Raw genomic sequence first — 27,452 nt, forward strand, 5'->3', positions numbered from 1 at the left:
TTTCCCTTTTCACATCCTTTCCTCCCAGGCCTCAGGCCCCTCTGTACTTCAGACCACAGTGGCCTGTGCCTCATCCTAGTCCTCTCCTCCCCTCCCCTCCCCTCCCCTCCCCTCCCCTTCCCTCCCCTCCCCTCCCCTCCCCTCCCCTCCCCTCCCCTTCCCTTTCCTATCATTAAGATTCTGCTTGAAACTTCTCTTGGAGGAGGCTGTCAAGAGGTTTCTCTTCTTGCCTCACAGTCCACCTCCCTTTGCCAGCCCATCAGTCAGGGTCTCGCCCTCATCTTTATTCCCTAGTTCGAGAGGCAGCAAGCAGGTCAGTGCTGTTGGCCAAATCAAGGAATGGGGCCGAAAAGCCCCAAGAGCCAGTCTAAAAGTCGGAGTGAGGGAACCGGCACGAGGTCACAATGCAGGTGAACAAATTCAAATTAAAAAAAATATATATGTAAGTTCAACCTGAATTCAGAATGTGAATTACATTTTCGAGGCAAATAATAGTAATAATAACAAGAAGCAGTAACAAAGAGACACAGGAGAAACTTTCTTTGCCCAGTCTACACCCCCACAGGGGAGGCCTGACCTGGGACCCCGTCCCCCTCCGCCCCCGCCTGAGCCTGCAGGAGCTGGGACTCGGAGCCGGGGAAGGCGCCCCGTGCAGCGCCCACCGCCCCGGGACGCGACCTACTCACCAGGCACACGGCGGCGGCCGACTGCAAACAGAGGAGGGGAAGCGCTCTACCGGGAACAGGGAGGGACCTCTGGAGAAGCGAAACTGAAACTTTGCGGCCCGGGTCGCAGGGCGGGACGCGCCGTAGCCCAGTCGCGACCAGACGCCCCGCGCCAGCCCGACGCGGAGCCATGGCCTCCAGCCTCTGCCCGCCGTCCCCGCTCCTCGTGCGTCTGTCCGAGACCGTCCGCCGGGGCCGCAGGGGGCTGGAGATGTACTTCCAGAGCCAGGCCTCGGGCGGCGGGGAGTGCATCGTCCGGCAGGTCGGCCACAGCGCCCCGGACACCTTCCAGGTGGAGTTCAGAGAAAGGGCAGGTGAGCTGCGGGCAACAGGGCTGCGGCCGAGGCTCGGCGCAAAGTCCATCCCCGGGGGCCAGTCCCGCGGGGTTCAGGGCAGACCTAGTTCAGGCTAGCCTAGGGGAGAGGGTGGGAGAAATTATGGCACTGTCTGGTGAGGGACAGGAACGGGGCTGCTGCTCCCAAGAGACTCAGACAGTGGACACTCAGACGGCGGAGGATAGAGCCCCGAGTGTGCCCAGTCGGGGACCTGGGTTGCGCCTCAGTGTTGGCGCTTTCCATGTCCTCATCCCGACATATTTCTCAGCTGCCACCTTCCTTGGCCCAGATGCCTGTCAGCCACTGTCCTTGTCATTTTGGCTTTCCACTTTATGCTTTAAATAATGGTTCCACTGATTTATTTCTGAGGATTACAAAAGTAATGTATGTTAACCATAGAAAAGAAAAAAAAATAAATAAAGAAGAAAACTACCTGGAGGTAAACAAATGTGAACATTTTGGTATATTTCCTTCCAGCCTTTTCCTGTGATTGTCAGCAAACACTTAGAAAATTATGACTCTGCACTTTGATTCCTGCTTTTTTTTTTTTTTTTTTTTTGCACTTAACTATATAAGGAGTATTGAATTGGGAGACTGGAGACAGTTTTGGAAACATGACTTTTAATGTGTGGATGATGTTCCACTGTCATTAAGCTTTCATTTCTACAGTAAAATTTAAGCTGCCCATTTTAGAGTTAATAGCTCCCTGCTTGCTGCCGGCCAACCCACATTCCACCTTGCAGGGAGCAGCCTTACTAGTGGGGTGCTGGGGCAGGACACAGATGCAGGAATAAGAGAATTACTTGAAATCTCTTTCATTTCTGTGTGTGTATATGTGCGTGTTTAATGTCTCCACTGAAGCTAAGGAGGGAGTGTTGAAAAAAGGAAAGCACGAAACGCGTATTGACGACAAACTTGTGACCATTTTCCTGGAACCCGCTGAAAATCCAGTGGAGAACACAAGACCCAGAATTTCTTCACTGACACAGTCACAAGCAGGAGCACAGTCTGGTGAGAAGCATCCAGCTGAAGGACATATTCCTAATGCCGTGGATTCCTGTGTCCAAAAGGTGAGTGTTGAAAGGATCTGGCTATGTTCCTGCAACTTCCTCTCCGATCACCACACCTTTGGTTATTGGCCCAACAACTATGTGCAGGATCTGACTATGAGGTGACATTGTTTTAGGGACTGGGACACAGAGGTGAGCACAACAGACAAGGTCTCTGCTCTCATGCAGCTCGTATTGGGGGTGGGGAGGTACACAGAAAGACTATAGGCAAGTAAAGAAAATAAAACCATTTCAGAGAAGGACATGTGCTAAGAAGAAAATAAAATATGGTTTTGCCTCAGAGACTACTGACAGGCCAGGGCAAGGAAGGGGAAGATGAAGGTGGTGCTACTTCTGACCAGAAGTCAGGGTCAGCTTCTCTGAGGAGGTGACATTTGACCTGAGACTTAAATGATGAGAAGGAGCTGGCCGTGCAAAGATTCAATCAACAAATAGATACTGACTGCCTACAGTGTGAACATTTGGTATATTTCCTTCTAGCCTCTTTCTATGAATGTCAGCAAACTCATACCTATTTACAAAATTCTGAGTCTGCACTTTTGATTCCTACTTTTTTCACTTAACTGTAGAAAGAGTATTGTAGTGGGATACTGGAAACAGTTTCAGAAACATGACTTTCCATTTTTGTTTATCTAAAGAAGTTTTTATTTCACATTTATTTTTGAAAAGTGTTCACTAGGTATAGAAATTCTAGGTTGACATTCTTTTTTTCTTTCAGTACTTTAGAGATGTCATTCCACTGTCTTCTGGCTTGCATTGTTTTCATAAGAAGTCTGCTATTCTTACTTCTGTTTTGTATATAATGAGACTTTTCCCCTCTGTTTATTGATACATAATAGTTGTACATATTTTGGGGATACATGTGATATTTTGATACATGCATACAATGTGTACTAATCAAATCAGGGTAATTGGGATAGATATCCATCACCTCAAGCAATTGTCTTTTTTTTTCTTTTTTTTTTTTATCTCTAACATGGCAAACGGTATCTGAAGGCAATTGTCTTTATGTTGGGAATGTTTTAATTCTTCTAGCTATTTTGAACTTTATAATGCGTTATTGTTAACTGTTACAGGCACTGTTACAAGAGTTGGAGTGCCAGCCAGTATCTCAACAGTCTCTGCCTTCAGGGGCCTTACCCCTTAGTGAGGGAAATAGACAATAATAGTAACAAAATAATAAAATGTCTGCCAGTGATAACTTCTAGGAAGAAGAATAAGCAGAATAAATGGCAAGACAGTGAAAGAACCACCAATTAAAATAAGATGTCCAGATAAACCTCTCCTGTGAGGTGACATCTGAGTAGACATGAATGAAGTAAGGGAACTAGCCAAGTGGATTTCTGGGGAAAGAACATTCTAGGCAGAGAACAGGACAAGTGCAAAGGCCTGAGACAGGAGCTGTGACTACAGACATGCACCACCAGCCTCAGCTAATTTTTTTATTTTTATTTTTTGTGGAGATGGTGGTCTCACTATGTTGCCCAGGCTAGTCTCAAATTCCTGGGCTCAAGGGATCCCCCTGCCTCACCCTCCCAAAGTGCTGGAGTTATAGGTGTGAACCACAAAGACTGGCCAGGATTTTGGAATTTAACTTAAATGTTAGGGGATTCATCAAATGATTGTGAGCTAAGGGAGGAGATGATCTGATTTACATTTCTAAAGGGTCACTCTGGCTGCTGTGTTGAAAAACAAATGTATAGGGCTGTACTTGGTGGCTCAGGCCAATAATCCTAGCATTCTGGGAGGCCAAGGCAGGAAGATTGCTTGAGCTCAGGAGTTTGAGACCAACCTGAGCAAGAGAGAGATGCTGTCTCTGCTATAAATAGAAAGAAATTAGCCAAACAACTAAAAATAGAAAAATTACCAGGCCATCATGGTACGAACCTGTAGTCCCAGCTACTCAGGAGGCTGAGGCAGGAGGATCGCTTGAGCCCAGGAGTTTGAGGTTGCAGTGAGCTGTAATGATGCCACTGCACTCTACCTGGGGCAATGGAGCAAGACTCTAGTCTCAAACAAAAAAAAAAAGTAGGAAGTGACTATTGTAGAACTGGACTATTGTCAGAGTCCAGTTAGGAGAGTTTGCAGTATGCCAGGTGAAAGGTGATAATGGCTTAGGCTCTGGGTGGAAGTGTAAGAGGAGGCTGGATTCAGGAAATATTTTGAAGATCTAGGGGAAGAATGTTATTAATACATGCAGAGAAGATAGCATGCATGAAGACCTTGAGGGGGAACAAAACATTGGAAATTTTGCTTTTATATTATATGCAATTTACCTCTGTCCTTTTTATCTTAATCTTATGTGTCATATCTGAGCTCCTAAAGGCCAGAATTTAGAAAGGCCCAGCAACTTTGCATGCAGTCAAGTGTTCAGTTGGGGAAAAAAAGGAGGGGGTAGTGAGGAAGAGAAAAAAACAGTAATAGCAAAAAAATATTTTCCTTATATTTATGGCTCCTTTCCAGGCTGAGACTTTTGTGAGAACCATAACAACTTGCCCAGAGAGCAGAAGCCTTCCCTCTACCTGATCCCAAGGTCAAACAGATAGTGGCAGTTCCAGAACATAGATCTCTTAACCATGGAGCTAAAAAATGCTCACGCCCAAGGCTCCACTGCAGACCAGTTACGTGAGAATCTCTGGGGATGTGCCTGGGCCTTGGGTTTTTTTCCCCATAACTCCCCAGATGATGCTATTATGCAGACAGAGCTGAGAACCTCTGGGCTGTAGCATGCTGCATTCTCTATAAAGTATTTACAGGAAGTTGCCCCCTGCTTAGAGAAGACATAGTGGTTATTTCTGTAGTCTCTAGGCATTCTCCTGAAGAGAAGACTGTATGCCTAGATGCTGAGAGATTTTATTTGTTCCTGTTCTTTTTTGAATTTCAGATCTTTCTTACTGTAACAGCTGATCTGAACTGTAACCTGTTCTCCAAAGAGCAGAGGGCACACGTGGCCACTCTCTGCCCCAATATCAAAAAAATGGAGGGTCACAATGGAATCGAGAAGGTGTGCGGTGACTTCCAAGATATTGAAAAAATATATCACTTTTTAAGTGAGCAGTTCCTAGAAAGTGAGCAAAAACATGAATCTTCCTCTTTACAAACAGAAAGGAAAAAGGCACTCAGTGAGCAAGACTGGGACAGCTACATTTTTCCTTCTGAGCTGGAAACCAAGTCAGAAGAAAAAAGCAACTGTTTTGAAGTTCCCTTGCCTTTCTTTGAATACTTCAAATTTACCCGTCCTGATAAAATAGACTCAATAGAGAAAAGATTTAGTATAAACATCAAAATCCAGGAGAGTTCCCCAAATATGGTCTCCATAGACTTCACCACAAGTCAATCAGGAGACCTCGAAGCAGCTCGTGAGTCTTTTGTCAGTGAATTCCAGAAGAGCACAGAACTTCTGAAGCAAGAATGTATCTCTATAGCAGACAGTAAGCAGGCAAATAAAATCAAACAGGAATTGAATCATCAGTTTACCAAGCTCCTTATAAAGGAGAAAGGAAGAGAATTAACTCTCCTTGGGACCCAAGATGACATTTCTGCTGCCAAACAAAAAATCTCTGAAGCTCTTGTCAAGGCACCTGTGAGAATAGTGACTCACAGTCACAGGCTGAATGGAATTGAAGTTGATACTCCTCACTATAAGGTTTTAGAAGCTGGGTTACTCCAGGAGATATCAGAGATAGAGAAAAGGTATGACACTACCAGCAAGGTTACAGTAAAAAGTCAGAAAACCTGTATTTTGTTTGAACCTAAGGACAAGCAGGTAGATCTATCTGTGCATGCTTATGAAAGTTTCATTGATGCCTTTCAATACGCCTCATGTCAGCTGATGAGAGAAGATATTTCACTGAAATCTTTGAGCAAGGTGAGAAAGCTCTTACATAGAACCAAGTTTACTGATGACCTTAAAAAAAGGCATCCACATATATGCTTTTCTCTGGGTAAAGAGTCACTGATGTTGATTGGTTTACCAAATCACCTTGAAAAGGCAAAGCAGTATGTCTTAAAAGAAGAGGGAATGTCTCCGTTGGCTGGAGAGAAATTGAATGAGGATCACGAAACACCCATGGACATTTATAGTAATAATTCAAAAGCAGCTTCCTTTACATTCCAGCGCTCGGCGAGTTCTGAGGCTTCGGAAGTGGACAAGAAGGAAAACAGCTTCTGTGTCATCTGTAGGGACACCATTAGTAACAAGCACGTGCTACCAAAGTGCAAGCATGAATTCTGTGCTCCTTGTATCAGCGAAGCCATGTCATATAAGCCAGTCTGTCCTGTGTGTCAGACTTCTTACGGTATCCAGAAAGGAAATCAGCCAGATGGAAGCATGACTGTCACTGTGTCAGACACCCCACTTCCCGGCTATGAAGACTGTGGCTCCATTGAGATTAAATATGTTATCAGTGGAGGCGTACAAACAGTAAGTGTTTCTGAGGTCCATGGGTTTCTTTCCACCATGCTAGGATTACCAGAGCAAAAGAGACTGTCCTGTTGCCTATTAGACAGTGGGTTTCTCAGGGAATTATTTCCATGGTCCTATGCAAGGGATTGAAATAATGATAAAGGTCGCCATGTTTGCTTATAACTTAGATATCTTTTGTGTCTATTTCTTAAGGCAGAAAAAGGGTAGGTGGAGATTATGTTATAGGCTTGGGTGAGTCAGAAAGGTAGATAGTGTTCCCAGCATGAATTTGAGGAAAAAGGAAAAATAGGAATTTGGGGGAATTTGAGCAAAACTTCAATACTTTTCTTGCTTTTGCTTTTCTCTATCTACAAATGAACACATCTATACATATAGTAAAATTTAAACAGGGGACTGTTTTCACATGACATTTTCTTGTTTCCATACAGAAGGAGCACCCAAACCCAGGAAGGAGGTATTCTGGAATACAGCGAACTGCATATTTGCCTAATAATGAGGAAGGAATGAAAGTTTTGAGACTGCTTCAAAGGGCATTTGATCAAAAGCTGATTTTCACAGTGGGGGAGTCTCGAGTATCAGGAGCCTCAGATGTCATCACATGGAATGATATTCACCACAAAACAAGCCGGGCTGGAGGACCAGAACGGTGAGAGCCTTTTGAAATGTAATGGCTGCTAAGCAGAATACAGGAGTTATGAAATATGGCAATTTGTGGATGTGGATATAAGGACACTTTATAGCAGTGGTATTGGGTATAGTAAAGCATTTTGACAGATGCTAATTGGAGATGATAACCTTGTAGACAGAAAGATTGGTCCCCATAAACTTCTACTCTGCCAACTACAAAGTATTATGTATTAAATAGTTACTAAATTTTGCATCAAATGACAGGGGATTTCAGAATCCAAGATGAATGATATATAAGTTGATTTGATTTGGGGCTTCATGTCTATTGGAAAGGTAGATCATAGGAATGTTATCTACTTTGCTTTCTTTTAAGGCCACCTTTTTATTTTCTCTTCTCCCTCCAACCCCATCAGTCCACAGAGAACCTGAATTCACTTGGCCAATAGCATTTTAGAAAAAGTCTTAGTTGTAAGGAGACTAGTGATGGAAGCTAGGTTACAGGAAATCGAATTGTTCTTTATGAAACTCAAATGGAATACCTCGGACCCTTGATATTAAAAAAAAAAAATAACACCCTGAGACTTTTTCAAATTCTCAAATTTTAAAATCCTACCAGCATATGATTACAATGCTCCCATAAAATACAGTATATTATTATATTTTTATGAGAGTCACTACTTAAACAATAAACCGAAAATTTAAAAAGGCCTGTTGAGAGGTAGATGCTGCTCAGACGACCAGGCTCACTCACTGGCTAAATGACTCGCATCTGCACTTGTAAAAGTGATTGTAAGTCACCCACCTTCAGGATTACCTGGGAATGTTTGCAACACTAAATATTAAATGCTCAAATGCCAAATATCTCTTGTACAGATTGGAACCATTTGTGGTAACACTAAAGGAATTTTTCCTTCTGCAGGTATGGCTACCCTGATCCTGCTTACCTGAAACGTGTTAAAGTGGAGCTGAAAGCTAAAGGAATTGAGTAAGGAAACTACTGGAAGAATGTCTTAACCCAAGCTTTCAAAAAATATATTTCAGGAGGCTGAGTTAATGCCAATGTAAATCCTTATGTAGACACACCTTTTAAGTTTTTTCATCTTAAGAAGTGGTTTATACAAGAGTATCAGCTAGTCTGTCATTTCTAGAGTGATACTTTTTTGTGGAAGACAAAAGCCCCAAAGGTTTCTGTAATTCTGCTGAAGAGGTGTCATGTCTCATTCTTGTGTCATCTTTGGGGTTAGAGGTGGGTCTGAAATCATCTTCTATTTTCTTCCATTGAACTACTAGCTGCAGATTGCCAATTCTTTCATTGCCATCCCTGGAGTGGCCCTTTAGTTTTTTTGTTTGTTTTCATTTTAATCTCTACCTGTTAAAGTGAACTTCTAGTGTAAATGGCGGGGGGGGGGTGAAGACTTTGGTTATAGAAAATTAGAGACCCATATTCCCCTCCATTCCCCTTCGCAAGATAAGTGGCCAGTAGCAGAGACTGAGCAACCTTTGGTAATAAATGGAATAAGACTATTATTTTTAATGACACAGCACCTGGTATACAGTTGGTGTCTGTCTTAATCCATTTGTGTTGCTAAAAGGATTACCTGAACTAGGTAATTCATAAAGAAAAGAGGTTTATTTGGCTCACAATTCTGCTGGCTGGAAGACTGGGCATCTGGTGAAGGCCTCAGGCTGCTTCTACTTATGGAAGAAGCAGAGAGGAAGCAAGACCAGAGAGTGGGAGGGTGCCATGCTCTCAGTAACTTAACCAGTTCTGGTGGGAACGAATAGAGTGGGAATTCACTCAATATCACAAGGAGGACAGAACCAAGCCATTCATGGGGGATCTGCACCCATGCCCTAAACACCTCCCATTGGGCTCCGCCTCCAACATTAGGAATCAAATTGCAGCATGAGATTTGGAGCCAGAGCCAAACAAACCAAACTGTAACAGTGCTTAATAAATCTTAATCTTAATCTTGCCTGACTTAAATTGCTAGTAACCCAGCAGAGGGATATATGCTCCCTAAATGTTTGGCAGAGGTAGGAGTAAGGAATCCATTTCTGGAGTCCTCACCATTGATTTGGAAAACTGAGTTTCTTTCTTTTTTTTTTTTAAGAGACAAAGTTTCAATATGTTGCCCAGGGTGGACTTGAACTCTTATGCTCAAGCAATCCTCCCACATCAGCCTCCCCAGTAGTTGAGACTACCTGCACGTGCTACCATGCCCAGTTTGTGAGTTCCTTACTCTGGAACACTCGGTGCCTGAAGTCTGACCAGGCTCCTAACTTGAATCTTTTCTTCCTCTTCCTTGTAACCTGGTATTTTGGGTGCACTTGCCCTGCCACAGTAAAGCTACATGTTTCTGAACATTGTTTTCCTCTGGATATTTTTATATTTTTTGGTATAACTCATTTACAGGTTTAACAGATACATAACCTTACTTTCATTTCAATCTTCTAGCATTTTATAGTACCTGTAGCCCTCATTCTATTAGTTTTTTATCCCTTTACTAAGTCCCTCCAATTTATGTTATTGTCCTTAAAATCTTTCTCCCTGATACTCTCTCTGGAAAGAAAAAAAGGTGAGGGTTGAGCCATATATGACATGTCAAATTTTACTTTTAAATGGTTCTCCAAGTAATATAAAAATTATCATAGCAAATTCTCTGGTTATCTGTGTCCTAGCCTCCCTCCAAAAATGGCAAACAAGATGTCATCTTCAAGGCCGGGCGGTGGCTCACACCTGTAATCCTAGCTCTCTGGGAGGCCGAGGCGGGCGGATTGCTCGAGGTCAGGAGTTCGAAACCAGCCTGAGCAAGAGCGAGACCCCGTCTCTACTATAAATAGAAAGAAATTAATTGGCCAACTAATATATATAGAAAAAATTAGCCGAGCATGGTGGCGCATGCCTGTAGTCCCAGCTACTCGGGAGGCTGAGGCAGCAGGATCGCTTGAGCCCAGGAGTTTGAGGTTGCTGTGAGCTAGGCTGACGCCATGGCACTCACTCTAGCCTGGGCAACAAAATGAGACTCTGTCTAAAAAAAAAAAAAAAAAAAAAAAAAAGATGTCATCTTCTTTTCTTAAAGATACACATACGCACATAATTTTTTTGTCAGATAATAATAGCTAATATTTACTTTGTACTTTACTTATTTTGTCCTTTTTATAAGAGCCTACAATTGATACTAGTCTCCCCATTTTATAACCAAGGAAACTGATGTACAGAGAGGATAAGTAACTTGCCAAAGGTCACACAGTAAATAAATCAAAGTGCTGGGATTTGAACCAAGTCGTCTGGCTCCAGGGCTTCTGTACCCAAGAGCTGTACTGCATCCTACAGGGGATACTTCTCCTCCATGGAGCGGGCTGAGGAGATTCCTCCATTCTGGGATTCTCTCAGAAATGGATCCCTACATAGGACTCAAAGCAAATTTCCACTAAAGAAGTCCTATTTGAAGAACTTTAAAAGCCAGAATTTTTTCCTTTGCCCAGAGGATTGAGGAAGGTTAAACTAAGGGATAATAATTTCTTTTTAAAAAGAAATCAGATTATACCTTTAGTTTGTGGTGATTCATTAAATTCTTTACTGTTATGATTGATTGATTGTTTTCTATCTACTAATCTTTTAGCTAAATTTGCTCCAAAAGAAGCAAATTTTGGTTTCCGCTAAATTCTAGATGCTAGATTGCAATGTATGTGCATATGCAAGTTTCATGGTGTGAGTGGTTGGTGAGCATTTGGATTACTGCTTTTGCTCTTTGGAAGGTGTTATCATCTGCATCTGCTTTAAATAAAGTTAAATCCATATTTGGAACAGATTGTGTTGTTTCCCTCACTGATTTTTTCTCTTTCATTAGATTAATATTCTGGTAATTTCCTACAACACATACAATATACAATTGTATACTGTGTGCATGGACATCATTGGTTGATATTGTATGCACCTGTTTGCTACATATTATCACAGTAGAACTTAACTATACTTTTCACTGCTGCTGCTTTTAGCTGTAAAAAAATCACATTTCTCAATATTTTTTTCCTTTATAACACATACGTTACTGTAAAGATAAAAGTAGGCTGCAGATTTCATCTCTCCTTCTAGAGAAACCATATGCAACACCCTACCAAGCTATACTTGCCCCCTCCTTGCTCCTAGAGTGTGTTTCACCTGTCCAGCATCAGTCCTGAATTGCCCAGAGAGCAATTAGAGATTAGAGGCACCCTCCTCTCCAAAAAAAAAGGAAAATTAAAAAATAACACTGAGATATTTGACAATTCCTTTAAAAATAGCATCATAGTAGTCATTAGGAGAAAACTCAGACTTTTATTGGACTTCCTTACACTTACTATAATAGTTTAGTACTGTTTTTGCTTTGATTTCCATATGGGAGTTAGGTACTACTTCCTCTTTTATTAACTGATCATTCATTGATCAGATCTAAAACATAGAGCCTAAGGCAAAGGTTAAGGTATTAACCCATTAGGGAGGTGCAAGTCCAAGGACAAATAAGGGAAGTGATGCAAAGTAAGCTGCCACACAATGCTGGGCTACAGCTTCACAGTAAGCCTGCTGCTGCTGTCTTGGGAGTCACATTTTGAGAACCACTGACCTAGAAAACAGAGTTTAAACTCCACAGGATGGCCATCAGGTATTTCTCATTCTACTTTGCTTACCTTATGTCCCTTCCTTGCCACCAAGCCCCTATGATCCCACACCCCAGACTACCAGCTTTTCCAAAGTAGTCTGTACTTTCATTGTTCTGGCCTTGGTTCTGTGTCTTCTCTGTCTCCCTCTCTCTCTCCCCAGAAACCCAAACAACTCCCATTACACTCCACCTCCAACATTGGGGAACAAATTGCAACATGAGATTTGGAGCCAGAGCCAAACAAACCAAATCATAGCAGTGCTTAATAAATTTGTGTTGCCTGACTCAGGTTGCTAGTAACCCAGCACAGGGATGCTCCTAAATCCAAATAGAAAACACACCTCATTTTCATTCTTCACCTCATTCTCTTTGAAATCCCCTACTCGTTATTTGATGTCTTATTCAAATGCCACTGTTATAGGAACTTTCCTCCAATCTTGTCTACAAATTACGATGAATGATTGCTTTCCCTGTTATCCTAATACTTTATATGTATCTCAATTCAAATGTGATATCAAAATGCACTTACCCTGCCCTCTGCCTTAGAGGTGGTACTGGAGCTGACTTCTAAGTACTGGATCAACTCTATTCTCTGATTGCTATTAATATTTGGGTTCCACAACAAGAGGCACCAGCCAGTGATTAAAAGGTATGGGGGAGAAAGTGTCTGGGGTGCTTATATTCCCCCGGTTTGGAAATTATTATAGTCATGGCTCCTGTCTGATGGCCCTTTCTGGTGGATATAGCTCTTACCGGATGCCCCTCCCTTTGCCCTTCAGCCTAGATGGTAAAGGAAGAGCGGGGCTGCTTCGTCTTCCCTTAACCCTTTTCCTACTCCTGTGTAAGGCCTTTATTAAATTCTCTTCAATTACCCATTTTGAGGACACCATCTCTATCTTGCCCAGACCTTTCATGATATAGATAACTATATTAACCTCTGTTTCATTTCTCTGTCCCCTTATTTCCACCTTCACCCCAGAGAGAAGGGATCTGTGTTTAATTCATCTTTATAATCTTAACACAGTGCCTGGCAGAGCAGGAGCCTTCCACACATGGAGAGGCAAGGAGGGATGGGTAAATTCACACCTAATGGATGCTGTGCATGCTGCCTGGAGGGTGAGCACACTTGTATCTCTGATTCTCCTGTACAAAGGCAATTTATGTAACCAAAGCGTTTGTAGTCCTGTAATACTCAGAAATAAATTGTTTTAAATGTTAGCATGTAGACGGGGTTAAATGCTAATCTGTTTAAAATTGCCAAGGAAACTATCATGAGAGCAAACAGACAACTGACAGAATGGGAGAAAATATTCGCATGTTACACATCCGATAAAGGGCTGATAACTAAAATCTATATAAAACTCAAGAAAAAAATCAAACAACCCTATCAAAAAGTGGGGCAAAGAACATGAACAGAAACTTTTCACAAGAAGATAGACTAATGGCCAAGAAACATATGAAAAAATGCTCAACATCTCTAATCATCAGGGACATGCAAATCAAAACCACAATGAGGGCCGGGCGCTGTGGCTCACGCCTGTAATCCTAGCTCTTGGGAGGCCGAGGCGGGCGGATTGCTCAAGGTCAGGAGTTCGAAACCAGCCTGAGCAAGAGCGAGACCCCGTCTCTACTATAAATAGAAAGAAATTAATTGGCCAACTGATATATATAGAAAAAATTAGCCGAGCATGGTGGCGCATGCCTGTAGTCCCAGCTACTCGGGAGGCTGAGGCAGAAGGATCACTGGAGCCCAGGAGTTTGAGGTTGCTGTGAGCTAGGCTGACGCCACGGCACTCACTCTAGCCTGGACAACAAAGCGAGACTCTGTCTCAAAAAAAAAAAAAAAAAAAAAAAACCACAATGAGATATCACTTAACCCCAGTGAGAATGGCCTTTATCAAAAATTCCCAAAACTATAAATGTTGGTGTGAATGCAGAGAGACAGGAACATTAATACACTGCTGGTGGGACTGTAAATCAGTGCAACCTCTGTGGAAAGCAATATGGAGATACCTCAAAGAGATATAAGTAGAACTACCATTTGATCCAGCAAACCACCTACCCAAAAGAACAAAAGACATTCTATAAAAAAGACATTTGCACCATAATGTTCATAGCAGCACGATGCACAATTGCAAAGATGTGGAAACAACCCAAGTGCCCATCAATACATAAGTGGATTAATAAAATGTGGTATATGTATACCATGGAGTTCGACTTAGCCACAAAAAACAATGGTGATCTAGCACCTCTTCTATTATCCTAGATAGAGCTGGAGCCCATTCTACTAAGTGAAGTATCCCAAGAATGGAAAAGCAAGCACCACATGTACTCACCAGCAAATTGGTATTAACGGATCAACACTTAAGTGCATATATAGTAATAACATTCATTGGGCGTTGGGCAGGTGGGAGTGGGGAGGAAGAGATGGGTATATACACACATAATGGGTGCAGTGTGCACCATGTGGGGGATGGACAAGCTTGAAGCTGTGACTCGGGTGGGGCAAAGGCAATATATATAACCTAAACATATACTTTTACTCCCATAATATGTTGAAATAAAAAAAAAATAAAATAAAATTGTTTTTTTAAAAAAGAGCCTTCTATACAAGTTGGTTGAATTAAATTAAAATTATACCTTGTCAGGCCAGAGGAGAGCCTGATTCCTGCCCTGTCTTAGGGGGCACAGAAATGACCCAGTGTATTTTTCTGAAGGTTGGTGTGTAGGGTGGTAAGAATGGGATGCCCAGGAACTAATGCTGATTTTTAGATTTTTGTTTGTTTGTTTGTTTGTGACAGAGTCTCACTTCTCTTGCCGGGGCTAGAGTGCTATGGGGTCAGCCTAGCTCACAGCAACCTCAAACTCCTGGGCTCAAGCGATCCTCCTGCCTCAGCCTCCCGAGCTGGGACTACAGGCACACGCCACCATGCCCGGCTAATTTTTTCTATATATTTTTTAGTTGGCCAATTAATTTATTTCTATTTATAGTAGAGACAGGGTCTCGCTCTTGCTCAGGCTGGTTTCCAACTCCCGATCTTGAGCAATCCGCCCGCCTCGGCCTCCCATAGTGCTAGGATTACAGGCTTGAGCCACCGCGCCAGGCCTGATTTTTGTTTTTTAATGTGCCAGGCTTGATGGACTTTATCTCATTTAATCCTCATGATAATACCATGAAGTATTATTGCTATGCCCTTTGTACAGATGCAACTGACTAAGGTCACACAACTAACACACGGCTTAAGGATTCCAACCAACAATTTGTGTGGCAGCAACGTTTGTTGCTAAAGAGCAACACAACCTGGGGCAGCTGTGTGTAATCTTGGGGAGCGGTTTTCATAGAAATGAAAGCGAAAGAAGTTCAAGGTACAAGCCTGTGGGGTGGGGTGGCCGGGGCAGTCCGGGACGGACTGGCGGAGCTGAGGGTGCCTGCGCCCGGCTCCTTCCTGCTGCTGGTCTAAGAATTAGGGAGCCTCAATCCCCGGCTCCCAAGAACTCGCGAACTAAGTTGCAGCGTCCTTCCAGAGCCCCACGGGATCGCGAGGCTGGGAGTGTGACGTCTACCAGGAGCCGCGACCCCTGTCGGGCTTCCTGGCGCTCTTCCTCCGAGAGGATGGTGAGTGGCGCGAGGGGCGGATGTGAGAGGGCGCGGCGGGGGCGCCGGCCGGGCTCCGGGTGCGCGACCCTGCGGGCCGGTCGGGCGCGGTGACCCCACGCCTCGCAGAACCCTGTCTTCTGGGGGCGTGGGGGCGCCGACCACCCTGGCTAGTGGCTGCCTGTCCCGGAAGAGAGGACCTGCCCTGCATCTTTTTCCGTGGCAGTTTTGGGTTTTTTTCCCCCACCTCAGATTTTAAAAGTTCCCTTGGTTAGGCGGATCTGTTTTCTACAAAGTTTTTAAGTTCTTTGTAAATTAGGGAAATGAATCCTTTCTCTGTGATGTGTGTTATCAATATTTCCTCCTGGTTTTTGCATGTGGTGGCTTTCTTTTTGTACACAAATGGTTTTTATTTTGTGTAGTTAAATTTACCAGTCTTTTATTACATCTTTTACTATACTACATATTTTAGCATAACTTTTAGTCATACTTTCCCCAACATCTAAGTTACAGAAGTCTTTTAGTTCTTGTACTGATTGGTTTTTTGCATTTGGATCTCTAATACATTTGGAGTTTGTACTTGTGCATGGTGTGAGGAACGGAACTACTTTTATCGTTTTTCCAAATGGGTATCAAACTGTTCCAACACCATTTATTTAAAAGGTTATCACTACCCAAGTAACTTGAGAAACCATCCTTATCCTGTATTAGATTTTCATACAAAGTTCTGCTATTTCTGGACCTTCTGTTTTAGATCATTGACCTGTTTATTCATCTGCTTTAGAGAGGCTTTGTAGTACTTTGTTTAGAGACAGGGTCTCACTCTGTTGCCCAGGCTTGAGTGTAGTGGGTGCAATCATGGCTCAGTGCAGCCTGGAAATCCTGGTCTTCAGGGATCCTCCTGCCTCAGCCTTCTGAGTAGCTGGGACTGCAGGTGTGGGCCACCATGCCCAGCTAATTTTTTTATTTTTTATTTTGTAGAGACAGGGTCTCCTTATATTGCCCTGGCTGGTCTCAAACTCCTGGCCTCAAATGGACAGACACTTCCACCTTGGCCACCTAACGTGCTGGGGTTACAGGCTGAGCTACATGCACGTAGTACCCTTTGATGTTATAGCTAGTCCCCTTATAGAGTGCTACCTTCTCAGTGTTTTCCTAGCAACTCTTGTTTATTTTTTCTTATGAACTTTTCTGGTTTTTGGTCAGTGTTAAAAAAAAGAAAAAGAGAAAAGCTCATTGGAATTTTTATTGGGATTGCATTAAATTTATAAGTTAAATTACAGAGACCAGACATCTTAAGGTGGTGTTGAGCTGTTCTAAGCAAAACAAAGGATGCCTTTTCATTGTTCAAGTCTATTTCTGTGTCTGTAAAGAGGGTTTATAGTTATCTTCTTTTTAAGTTTTGTTTTATTTCAGCATATTACAAGTATATAAATGTTTAGGTTACATATATTGCCTTTGCCCCACCCAAGTCAGAGCTTTAAGCATGTCCATCCCTCAGACGGTACGCACCGCATCCATTAGGTGTGTAAATACCCATCCCCTCCTCCCCCTCCCACTTGATTAATGTTACTACTTACTATATGTGTACATAAGTGTGGATCAGTTAATACCAATTTGATGGTGAGTACATGTGGTGCTTGTTTTTCCATTCTTGGGATACTTCACTTAGTAGAATGGGCTCCAGCTCTAACCAGGATAATAGAAGAGAGCTAGATCACTATTGTTTGCTGTGACTGAATCAAACTCCATGGTATACATATACCACATTTTATGAATACACTCATGTATTGATGGGCACTTGGGTTGTTTCCACATCTTTGCAGTTGTGGATTGTGCTGCTATGAACATTATGGTGCAAATGTCTTTTTTATAGAATGTCTTTTTTTCCTTTGGGTAGATGCCCAGTGATGGGATTGCTGGATCAAATGGTAGTTCTACTTATATCTCTTTGAGGTATCTCCATAATTGCTTTCCACAGAGGTTGCACTAGTTTGCAGTCCCACCAGCAGTGTATTAATGTTCCTATCTCTCCACATCCATGGCAACATTTATTGTTTTTTTTTTTTAATTTCAGCATATTATGGGGGTACAGATTTTAAGGTTTCAATAAATGCCCTTTTCCCCCCTCCCCCACAAGTCTGAGTTTCCAGCATGACCATCCCCCAGATGGTACACATCTCACTCATTATGTATGTATATACCCGCCCCCCTCCCCCCGCCCAATACCCTATTACTGTAGTACCTATGTGTCCACTTAGGTGCTGCTCAGTTAATACCAGTTCACTGGTGAGTATATGTGGTGCTTCTTTTTCCATTCTTGGGATACTTCACTTAGTAGTATGGGTTCCAACTCGAACCAGGAAAATATAAGATGTGCTATATCACAGTTGTTTCTTACAGCTGAATAGTACTCCATGGTATACATATACCACAATTTATTGATCCATTCTTGGATTGATGGGCACTTGGGCTGTTTCCACAGCCTTGCAATTATGAATTGTGCTGCTATAAACATTCCAGTGCAAGTGTCTTTTTTGTAGAGTGTCATTGGATCTTTTAGGTAGATGCCCAGTAATGGGATTGCTGGATCAAATGGTAGATTCACTTGTATCGCTTTAAGGTATCTCCATATTGCTTTCCATAGAGGTTGAACTAGTTTGCAGTCCCACCAGCAGTGTAGGAGTGTTCCTCTCTCTCCGCATCCACACCAGCATTTGTTATTCGGAGACTTTTTGATAAAGGCCATTCTCACTGGAGTTAAGTGATACCTCATTGTGGTTTTGATTTGCATTTCCCTGATGATTAGAGATGTTGAACATTTTTTCATATGTTTGTTGGCCATTCTTCTGTCTTCTTTAGAAAAGTTTCTGTTCAAGTCCTTTGCCCACTTTTTAATAGGGTTATTTGATTTTTTCTTGCTGATTTTCGTGAGTTCTAAGTATATTTTAGTTATCAGCCCCTTATCGGATGAGTAGGATGCAAAAATTTTCTCCCATTCTGTAGGTTGTCTGTTTACTCTCATGACTGTTTCTGTGGCTGTGCAGAAGCTTTTTAGTTTGATCATGTCCCATTTATTTAGTTTTGTTGCTGTTGTGATTGCCTTTGGGGACTTCTTCATAAACTCTTTGCCTAGGCTGATGTCTAGGAGAGTGTTTCCAACATTTTCCTCTAGAGTTCTAATAGTTGCACACCTTAGGTTTAAGTCTGTTATCCAGCGTGAGTTGATTTTTAAGTCTGTTATCCAGCATGAGAGGTGAAAGGTGTGGGTCCTGCTTTAGCCTTCTACAAGTGGCTATCCAGTTTTCCCAGCACCATTTATTGAAAAGGGATTCTTTTCCCCAGTGTATGTTTTTGTCTGCTTTGTCAAAGATTAGATGGCTATATGAGGATGGTTTTATATCAGGATTCTCAGATCTGTTCCACTGGTCAATATTCTTATTTTTGTGCCAATACCATATTGAGTTAATTACTACAGCTTTGTAGTATAGTTTGATATCTGGCATATTAATATCTCCCATTTTCTTTTTGTTGCCTAGAATTGCTCTTGATATTTGGAGTCTTCTTTGGTTCCATACGAAGCGTAAAATTATTTTTACTATATCTGTGAAGAATGCTGATGGGATTTTAATAGGTATTGCATTGAATCTGTAGATCAGTTTGGGTAGTATAGACATTTTAATGATATTGAGTCTGCCAATCCATGAGCATGGAATGGATTTCCATCTGTTTACATCCTCTGCTATTTCCTTCCTCAGTGTTTCATAGTTCTCCCTGTAGAGGTCTTTTATCTCCTTGGTTAAGTATATTCCTAGGTACTTTAATTTCTTTGTTGCTATTGTGAAGGGAATTGAGTCTTTCATTTGGTTCTCAATTTGATTGTTGTTGGCGTATATGAATGCCTCTGATTTCTGTGTATTGATGTTGTATCCTGAGACTTTACTAAATTCATTGATCAGTTCCAGGAGTTTCTTGGTTGAATCTTTGGGGTTTTCTAAATATAATATCATATCATCAGCAAACAGTGGAAGTTTGATCTCTTCTGCCCCTATTTGGATACCTTTAATTCCACTTTCCTGTCTGATTGCTGTAGCCACTTCCAGCACTATGTTGAATAGAAGTGGAGATAGTGGGCAGCCTTGTCTGGTTCCAGTTTTAAGTGGGAATGATCTCAATTTTTCCCCATTCAGTATGATGTTGGCTATGAGTCTGTCATATATGGCTTGTATCATTTTTAGGTATGTCCCTTCTATGCCTATTTTCTTAAGTGTTCGTATCATGAAAGGGTGTTGAATTTTGTCAAAAGCTTTTTCTGCATCTATTGAAATAATCATGTGGTCTTTGTTTTTGCTTCTGTTTATGTGGTGAATTGCATTTATAGATTTATGTATGTTGAACCATCCCTGCATCCCTGGGATGAAGCCCACTTGGTCGTGGTGGATTATTTTTTGATAAGTGTCTGGATTCGGTTAGCTAAGATTTTGTTGAAAATTTTTGCATCTATATTCATTAGGGATATTGGTCTGTAGTTTTCTTTTTTTGTTGCATCCTTTCCTGGTTTGGGTATCAGAGTAATATTCGCTTCATAAAAGGTGTCGGAGAGGTTTCCGTTCTTCTCGATGTTGTGGAATAGTTTCTGCAAGATAGGTACTAGTTCTTCTTTGTAAGTGTGGTAAAATTCGGGTGTGAAACCATCTGGACCGGGACTTTTCTTTTTAGGGAGATTTTTAATTGCTGTTTCTATTTCAGCTCTTGAGATTAGTCTGTTCAGGGAATCTATTTCTTCCTGGTTGAGCCTAGGGAGGCTGTGTGTTTCTAGAAATTGGTCCATTTCCTCCACATTTTCCAGTTTGTGTGAATAAAGATTTTTGTAGTACTCATAAATTATATCTTGTATCTCTTTGGGATCAGTTGTGATATCTCCTTTTTAGTTTCTGATCGAGCTTATTAGAGATTTCTCTTTTCTGCTTTTCGTTAGCTTAGCCAGTGGCGTGTCAATTTTGTTCGGTTACACTTTTCTTCATTGTGTCTATTTCTCTACTTCTGCAAGTTAAATACGTATACTCAATTACTGTTATATATCCTCATATGACATGGTTTTGAGTCCCTTCACAGCATCAGTTTCCTAGAAACTAGAACATATCTAGTTTTCATAATCCCTTTGGTAAGTTTGGTACCTTGAAGTAAGCACATCCTCAGGTGCTGTTTTTGCCAGTGAAAAATAGAATAGGGTTATAATTCACCACACATTCTCATTATTGTGTTTCTATTATTATTGCCCCCCAAATCATTTTTTTTCTTTTTTAAATGAATGGACTTTGTTTAGAGCAGTTTTAGGTTTACAGAAAAATTGAGCAGAAAGTAGAAAATTCCCAAATACCCCTTACCCCCCAATTTTCCCTATTATTAACATCTTGCATGAGTGCAGTATGTTTGTTACAACTGATGAACCAATATTGGCACGTTATTATTAATTAAAGTCCAGAGCTTACATTAAAGTTCACCTTTTGTGCTGTGTAGTTCTATGGGTTTTGACAAATGCATAATGTCATATGTCCACCATTATAATATACAGAATAGTTCCATTGTACTAAAAATCCCCTGTGCTCGGCCTATTCATCGCTCCTTTCCTCCTCCAAATCTCTGGCAACCACTGATCTTTTTACTGTCTCTATAATTTTGCCTTTTCCAGAATGTCATATAGTTGAAATCATATAATATATAGTCTTTTCAGACTGCTTTTGCTTAGCAATATGCATTTAAGTTTCCTCCATGTCTTTCTGTGACTTAATAGCTCATTTCTTTTTAACACTGGATAGCATTCTGTTGTATGGAAGCACCACACTTTATCCATTCTCCTACTGAAGGACATCTTGGTTGCTTCCAAGTTTTGACAATTATGAATAAAGCTATATTGCTGCTACAAGCATGTATGTGTAAGTTTTATGTGGATAGACATTTTCAATTCATTTGAATAAATACCAAGGAACAAGATTGCTGGATTATATTGAAAGAGTATGTTTAATTTTGTAAGAAACTACCACACTATCTTCCAAAGTGGCTGAACCATTTCCCATTCCCACCAGCAATGAGAGTTCCTGTTGTTCCACATCCTTGCCAGTATTTGGTGACCTGTTATTTCTTTCTGAAACACAGCTATATCGCTGTTGATTTGTACTAAATATACTGTCAAACAAAATCCCTCAGATGTTTAACATGACTTAGTTGCTAAACAACATTCTCTTTCTTCCACATTTATGCAGTTATTGTTTGCATTCTCTTTTTTTTTTTTTTTTTTTTTGAGACAGAGTCTCACTTTGTTGCCCTGGCTAGAGTGCTGTGGCATCAGCCTAGCTCGTAGCAACCTCAAAGCCCTGGGCTCAAGGGATTCTCCTGCCTTAGCCTCCCAAGTAGCTGGGACTACAAGCATGTGCCACCATGCCCTGCTAATTTTTTCTATATATTTTTAGTTGGCCAATTAATTTCTTTCTATTTTTAGTAGAGATGGTGTCTCGCTCTTGCTCAGGCTGATTTCAAACTCCTGACCTTGAGCAATCCACCCTCCTCGGCCTCCCACAATGTTAGGATGACAGGCGTGAGCCACGGCACCCGGCCCTTTGCACTTCTCTTAATGTTCTTTCTCTGGTGTCTTTCCCAGATATCCTGGGGTTGGGGTCTCTTTTATTTATTGAATGCACTCACAATCCAGCTGCTCTGTGTATTGCTGGTAAGGATTCACACTTGCAACCTTCTGCAAAGGATTGCCTTTGGGAGGACTGAGGGTGCCTTTCCTGGAAGTACCTGGAAGTTTACATTCATCTCCCCACCAGATGGCCCATAGACAGTAACTGACTGGTATGAAGGTACAATAAAGGTACAATAACTCAGCTCCCTTGCCCCCAGGTGAGACAAACACTATGATACAACTTATATGCTACATGGCTCCCTGGGGGAGCAGGCACAAGCCAGGCTTAGCCTAAAACCACATTCTAGTTTAGCTTCTTCTCCTTCTCTACCTACAACTCTCACTTCCTAAGGGTTTCTCCTGAGGGCACAACCTTAATAAATCACTTGCATACAAATCCCCATCTCAGGCTCTGCTGCCAGGAAATCTGACCTAATTTTATGATTTCTTTTGATTACAGAACACAATTGTTTTAAATATTTTTGATTATTATAATTATTTCTTTTGGAGAGGGCAGGTAACAGACACTCTGATGCCCTGGCTAGAATGCAGTGGTGTTATGGTAGCTCACTACAACCTCAAACTCCTGGGCCCAGGTGATCCTCTTGCCTCCATCTTCCGAGCAGCTGGGACTACAGACATGTACCACAATGCCTAGCTAATTTTTTTTTTTTTTTTTGAGACAGAGTTTCACTCTGTTGCCCGGGCTAGAGTTCCGTGGCATCAGCCTAGCTCATGGCAACCTCAAACTCCTGTGCTCAAGCGATCCTCCTGCCTCAGCCTCTTGAGTAGCTGGGACTACAGGCATGCACCACCATGCCCAGCTAATTTTTTCTATATATTTTTTAGTTGGCCAATTAATTTCTTTCTATTATTTTTTTAGCAGAGACAGAGTCTCAAGCTTGCTCAGGTTGGTTTCAAACACCCGACCTTGAGCGATCCGCCTACCTTGGCCTCCCAGAGTGCTAGGATTACAGGCGTGAGCCACTGCACCCAGCCAATTTTTTCTATTTTTAGTAGAGACGGGGTCTCACTCTTGCTTAGTCTGGTCTCGAATTCCTGAGCTCAAGTGATCCTCTTGCCTTGGTTTCCCAGAATGCTAGGATAACAGATGGGAGCCACTGCCTTTAACAATGGTAGTATCTTTACTTCTAATAGGTATTTTTAGTTGCTTGTGTTTTATTGTTTGTATTTATTGAATCTCTAAGGGCAAGACTTTTATGGGATAAAAATGACCTCTCCAATATTCCAATGAATGTCAATGGGAAAAGCACTTTAATGTGACTAAACTTTATTGCAAAGCAAACGTGAATGGAATAGATCTATTCTGTTAGGTGAGGATTACCTCTATTGCATTTATGAATGTCACATCTTTCATTGAGCTCTTGACAGTAGTGCCAAGTAGTAAAAAATATACGCAATGTTTTCACCCTTCTATAGCATGGTAAATATCATAAGGTAGATCAGCGGAGATTCTGTGAAAAGCAGAGCTGAATTGAGTGTGAGGAAACCAGATTCAAGTATTGTGTGTTCCATTAGTTGGTAGTTTGACTTTGATCAAGTGACTTCATCCCTTTGCACACTGGTTTCCTTTTCAGGACAATGAAGTTTCTATACTGGATGATCTGTGATGACCCCCTTTAAATTCTAAAATTCTGTGATTGATTAATAGTCAAACTACAAATGCATTATTGTGGAGTGCTCAGGGATGTGTCTTAGTTTGGGTTTCCCCAGGAGAGGACCTTGAGACAGGATTCAAGAGCAAGTGATTTAGACAGGAAAGTAAAGGAAACTTTAGAGTAGATCATCAAATATACTCAATCCCACTGAGGAAATTCATAGTGAATCTATCTGGGAGGCAAGGTTGCTGGGGTATTTTTACACCAATTTCTGCCAATCATTGGATGAGGGCTGGTGGTGGGGAGGGTGGCTTAATTTACCTGTACTTCCTCTCTGCTATGCCAGGAAGCACTAAAGAAAGTCCCTTGGCAAGAAATACAGTTGGAAATATCTCCAGGGTGCACTTAAATAGTAAGGACCATGGGATAAGAACAGTGTTTGCTATGCCAGGATTCTTGGAGGAATAAGAAAAAAAGCTCATTGGCATTTGCAGTATTAAATACAATTGATACTCAAAATATTATGATAATAAATTATCTGCTTTTGGATCTCAGAGCTGAGTTATGAGTTGAATAAGAGAAATTGTGAAATCTAACAGTTATTTTCTGTTTGGACACCTACAAGGAAAATCTTCATATAGGCACTGCCTAGTAATACTTTCCCATTTTCTCCACAGTCAAGAGGCCAGTTCAGCAAGGAAGATTATCTTGCAAACAGAAATGTAGACTCCATCCAAACCAAAGAAGGTCTGAGTCTTGAGTTGATATGTGGAGATGTTCTGTGTATACAGGTAAGCGGTGCTGTTTAGTAAATCCACCAAGGAACAACGGGATTTAATCAACCGGTTCTGTGATTTAGGGTCAAAGATTCAGATAATGTAAATTTGAGAAGTTAAACCCACCTAAAGTTCATGCAGAAATATATTTACTATCCCCTATATTTGTTCATATGTGCTCACGTGGAAGGGTCTGAGTTTAACCACAAACCAGAATATACAAATCCACTTCTTTTCTCTGTAACTGATCTTCACCTACAGGTCTGTTTTTCTCTCCTGCTCCAATTATCATTAATGGGGAAGACATGTGTACACCACATTATAAAATCACCCTTCACAAATACACCCCCTTGCTCCTGCCTGAGCACTTTCCAGAGGACACAGGAAGAATGAGGAGGGATAGGCCTGGTGCGGTGGCTCACGCCTGTAATCCTAGCTTTCTGGGAGGCCGAGGTGGGCAGATAGTTTGAGCTCAGGAGTTCGAGACCAACCTGAGCAAGATTGAGACCCCATCTCAACTATAAATAGAATGGAATTAATTGGCCAACTAATATATATAGAAAAAATTAGCCGGGCATGGTGGCGCATGCCTGTAATCCCAGCTACTCAGGACTGAGGCTGAGGCAGAAGGATTGCTTGAGCCCAGGAGTTTGAGGTTGCTGTGAGCTAGGCTGATGCCACGGCACTCACTCTAGCCTGGACAACAAAGTGAGACTCTGTCTAAAAAAAAAAAAAAAAAAAAGTATGAGGAGAGGATAAAGGTTACTGGTTCAGGCACTAACTAAATCTTCAACTTGGCTCCTGCCTACCACTTCTCTCTATCACTTCCTTTTCCTTGGAATCGCCTATTAGCAGGAGATACAGGCCCTAAATTCCACCTATAATTGACATCCATAATGTTCAGATCAGAATTATTTGGGGAGCTTTTAAAAATACAGATGCCCAGGCCCCACACCTAGAGATCCTGACTTTCGTTGGTCAGGTACATGGCGTTGGCCACAGTCATTTTTTTTTTTTTAATTTTTTTTTGCACAGTAATTTTTGAAAGCATTCCAGGTGATTATATTATGCAGCTAGGGCTAAGAATCACTGGTTGGGGTGCTTCTTCAGAACTCTATAGCCCCACCATTTGGACATTGTTTACCTTCAGATGGCACACATTTAAGGCTAATGGAAAGAGAACTCTACTGAGAAACTTAAAGATTCTTCTGGATTATGAGCCACTGGAAATACTCTTTGCTTTTGCTGCTGCTAATGAGATGGCAGAGAGGAGGGAGCCAGCTGCTTTCTTCATGTTCTTTAGAATAAGGGCCTTAGACTCCTTTGCCAAATGGGTTCAGGACCTTGTCCACATGATCAGAGTGCTCACTTCCTCACCCCCTGTTAAATCACCAGGAAATCAGAAGGCTGTCAGTGAGCACAAAATCTAAGTAAGCAGAGTTAGAGGAATTGAACGTAGAACAGCTAATGGCCTCAGGCTATGACCCCTGTCTCACCAAAGGGACAGCCTCAGCAGAGACACTGGAGAGCTCGATGCCACTGGACAGGCTAGCATGGACACTGCCTGCCTTCACCTCCGTGACTTTCCTTTGTCCAGGCCTTCAGGGCTGACCAGACCCCGCCTCAGGTTTATCCACTCTTTCTTTAGGTATGTTATTCAATTCAAAACATTAACTTTCAGTTCCCACCAGCCTAAAAGCGACTCTCACTTCCTCTGTCTCTCTGAATCTTTCTGTGTTTCTTTTTCAATCTGTCTGTCTCTCCCCATCTGTCTCTTTCTGTCTCTGCCTTTAACTCTCACGTTCCCTTTCTTCATCTCTACCAATCTTTGTCTCTGTCTCTGGTCTCTGTTTCACTCATCTTCCTAGCTCTACTTTGACTCACTAGATGGTTGTTTGACAGTAGTGGGTAGTATATTTCCTTAATTTCTTTTTTTTTTTATTTCCTTAATTTCTAAGTTTTGGGAGTAAGTGCTAATAACAGATTGTAAACTCCTTGAGGGTAGGGCTGGCATGTCAGTGCGAAAGGCGAAATATATCTTGTGCATTACTCCACCGTGCCTAGCAAAGTAACAGGTACTCATTCATTATGTATTAATTCAATTTCTAACAAATTTGCTGTTTTCCTTAAGGCCGATGTCATTGTCAACTCTGTCCCTGTGGATCTTCAGCTAGGAAGAGGATCGCTATCTCAGGCTCTTTTGGAGAAAGCTGGTCCAAGGCTCCAGGAAGAGTTAAATGCCATCAGGGAGGGAACTGAGGAGAAAGTGGGTAGCATATTCATGACAAGTGGCTACAATCTGGACTTCAAGGCTGTGCTCCATGTCGTGGCTCCAATGTGGGATAATGGAGCAGGGATTTCTTTGCAGGTAGAGAAAGCCCTCAGTTTTCCACCTCTTTTGGTAGCTTTGGGGATCTTCTGGCATGGTGTAGATTTCTGGTTCTTAACTAAGGCAATTTTGTCCCACAGGCTTGGTACAGCTGCTGTTGGTATCTAGTAGGTAGAGGACAGGGTTGCTGCTAAACATCCACTGATGTTTAGCAATAATGCACACACCAGCCCCCATCAACAAAGAATTATCGGGCCCAGGTTGAGAAATCCTAGCATTGATTAAACCTTGTCTAATTATTGAAATCTTTGTTACATTCCATGGAGACTCCATCACAACTACCAGTTATTTCAGAATAATTGACCCTTGCAAGCTGTAACAATCACTGGGGTTCTCCAGGAGTGGTGTCTAAAAAGTACTGTATTAAACCTTCAGGATAGCAAAGAGGTGCACCAAGAGCTGTGGTGAAGAATAAAAGAGAGTCACTCCTCTTCTTTTGATAACTTCATCCTCACCTCCAGTTTAACCTCTCAACTTTATTTTTGCAGAATATAAAAAGTAATATGTGTTACATGGTAGAAAATACAGAAAAGTACAAAAATAAAATAATAATCATAGTAAA

General features: G+C 41.8%; 3 protein-coding genes across 7 annotated transcripts in view; 2 read left to right on the top strand and 1 right to left on the bottom strand.

Annotated features, from left to right (window-relative positions):
- Positions 1 to 797, bottom strand: part of PARP9 (poly(ADP-ribose) polymerase family member 9) — a 46,487-nt gene extending 45,690 nt beyond the window's left edge. For all 4 annotated transcript variants that reach the window (XM_076002014.1, XM_012780491.2, XM_076002002.1 and 1 more), the window contains exon 1: positions 687 to 797. The gene's annotated coding sequence lies outside the window, so the exon portion shown is untranslated. The remainder of the gene's footprint in view (positions 1 to 686) is intronic.
- DTX3L (deltex E3 ubiquitin ligase 3L) lies at positions 792 to 10,998 on the top strand. Its single transcript, XM_020287156.2, has 5 exons — positions 792 to 1,039; positions 1,922 to 2,130; positions 5,015 to 6,553; positions 6,985 to 7,202; positions 8,103 to 10,998. The coding sequence occupies exons 1-5, from the start codon at positions 856 to 858 to the stop codon at positions 8,170 to 8,172; spliced, it is 2,220 nt and encodes a 739-aa protein (XP_020142745.1). The 5' UTR covers positions 792 to 855; the 3' UTR covers positions 8,173 to 10,998.
- A 4,105-nt stretch (positions 10,999 to 15,103) lies between these two features.
- The window catches only part of PARP15 (poly(ADP-ribose) polymerase family member 15), a 35,728-nt gene continuing 23,379 nt past the window's right edge, over positions 15,104 to 27,452 (top strand). Inside the window, exons 1-3 of one of the 2 annotated variants that reach the window (XM_012780483.3) lie at positions 15,104 to 15,442; positions 24,403 to 24,516; positions 26,633 to 26,869. In XM_012780483.3, coding sequence (XP_012635937.2) covers positions 15,440 to 15,442; positions 24,403 to 24,516; positions 26,633 to 26,869 — 354 coding nt within the window. In that variant the 5' untranslated portion in view covers positions 15,104 to 15,439. The remainder of the gene's footprint in view (positions 15,443 to 24,402; positions 24,517 to 26,632; positions 26,870 to 27,452) is intronic. The other variant, XM_012780484.3, reaches the window with a different exon arrangement.

This window comes from Microcebus murinus, chromosome 1, assembly GCF_040939455.1.
Source record: "Microcebus murinus isolate Inina chromosome 1, M.murinus_Inina_mat1.0, whole genome shotgun sequence".
Taxonomy (NCBI): domain Eukaryota; kingdom Metazoa; phylum Chordata; class Mammalia; order Primates; family Cheirogaleidae; genus Microcebus; species Microcebus murinus.

Coding starts and splice junctions, on each gene's coding strand:
- DTX3L (XM_020287156.2), top strand. CDS start 856: ATGGCCTCCAGCCTCTGCCCGCCGTCCCCGCTCCTCGTGCGTCTGTCC. Junction 2,131..5,014: donor TGGATTCCTGTGTCCAAAAG/GTGAGTGTTGAA, acceptor TTTGAATTTCAG/ATCTTTCTTACTGTAACAGC. Junction 6,554..6,984: donor TCAGTGGAGGCGTACAAACA/GTAAGTGTTTCT, acceptor GTTTCCATACAG/AAGGAGCACCCAAACCCAGG.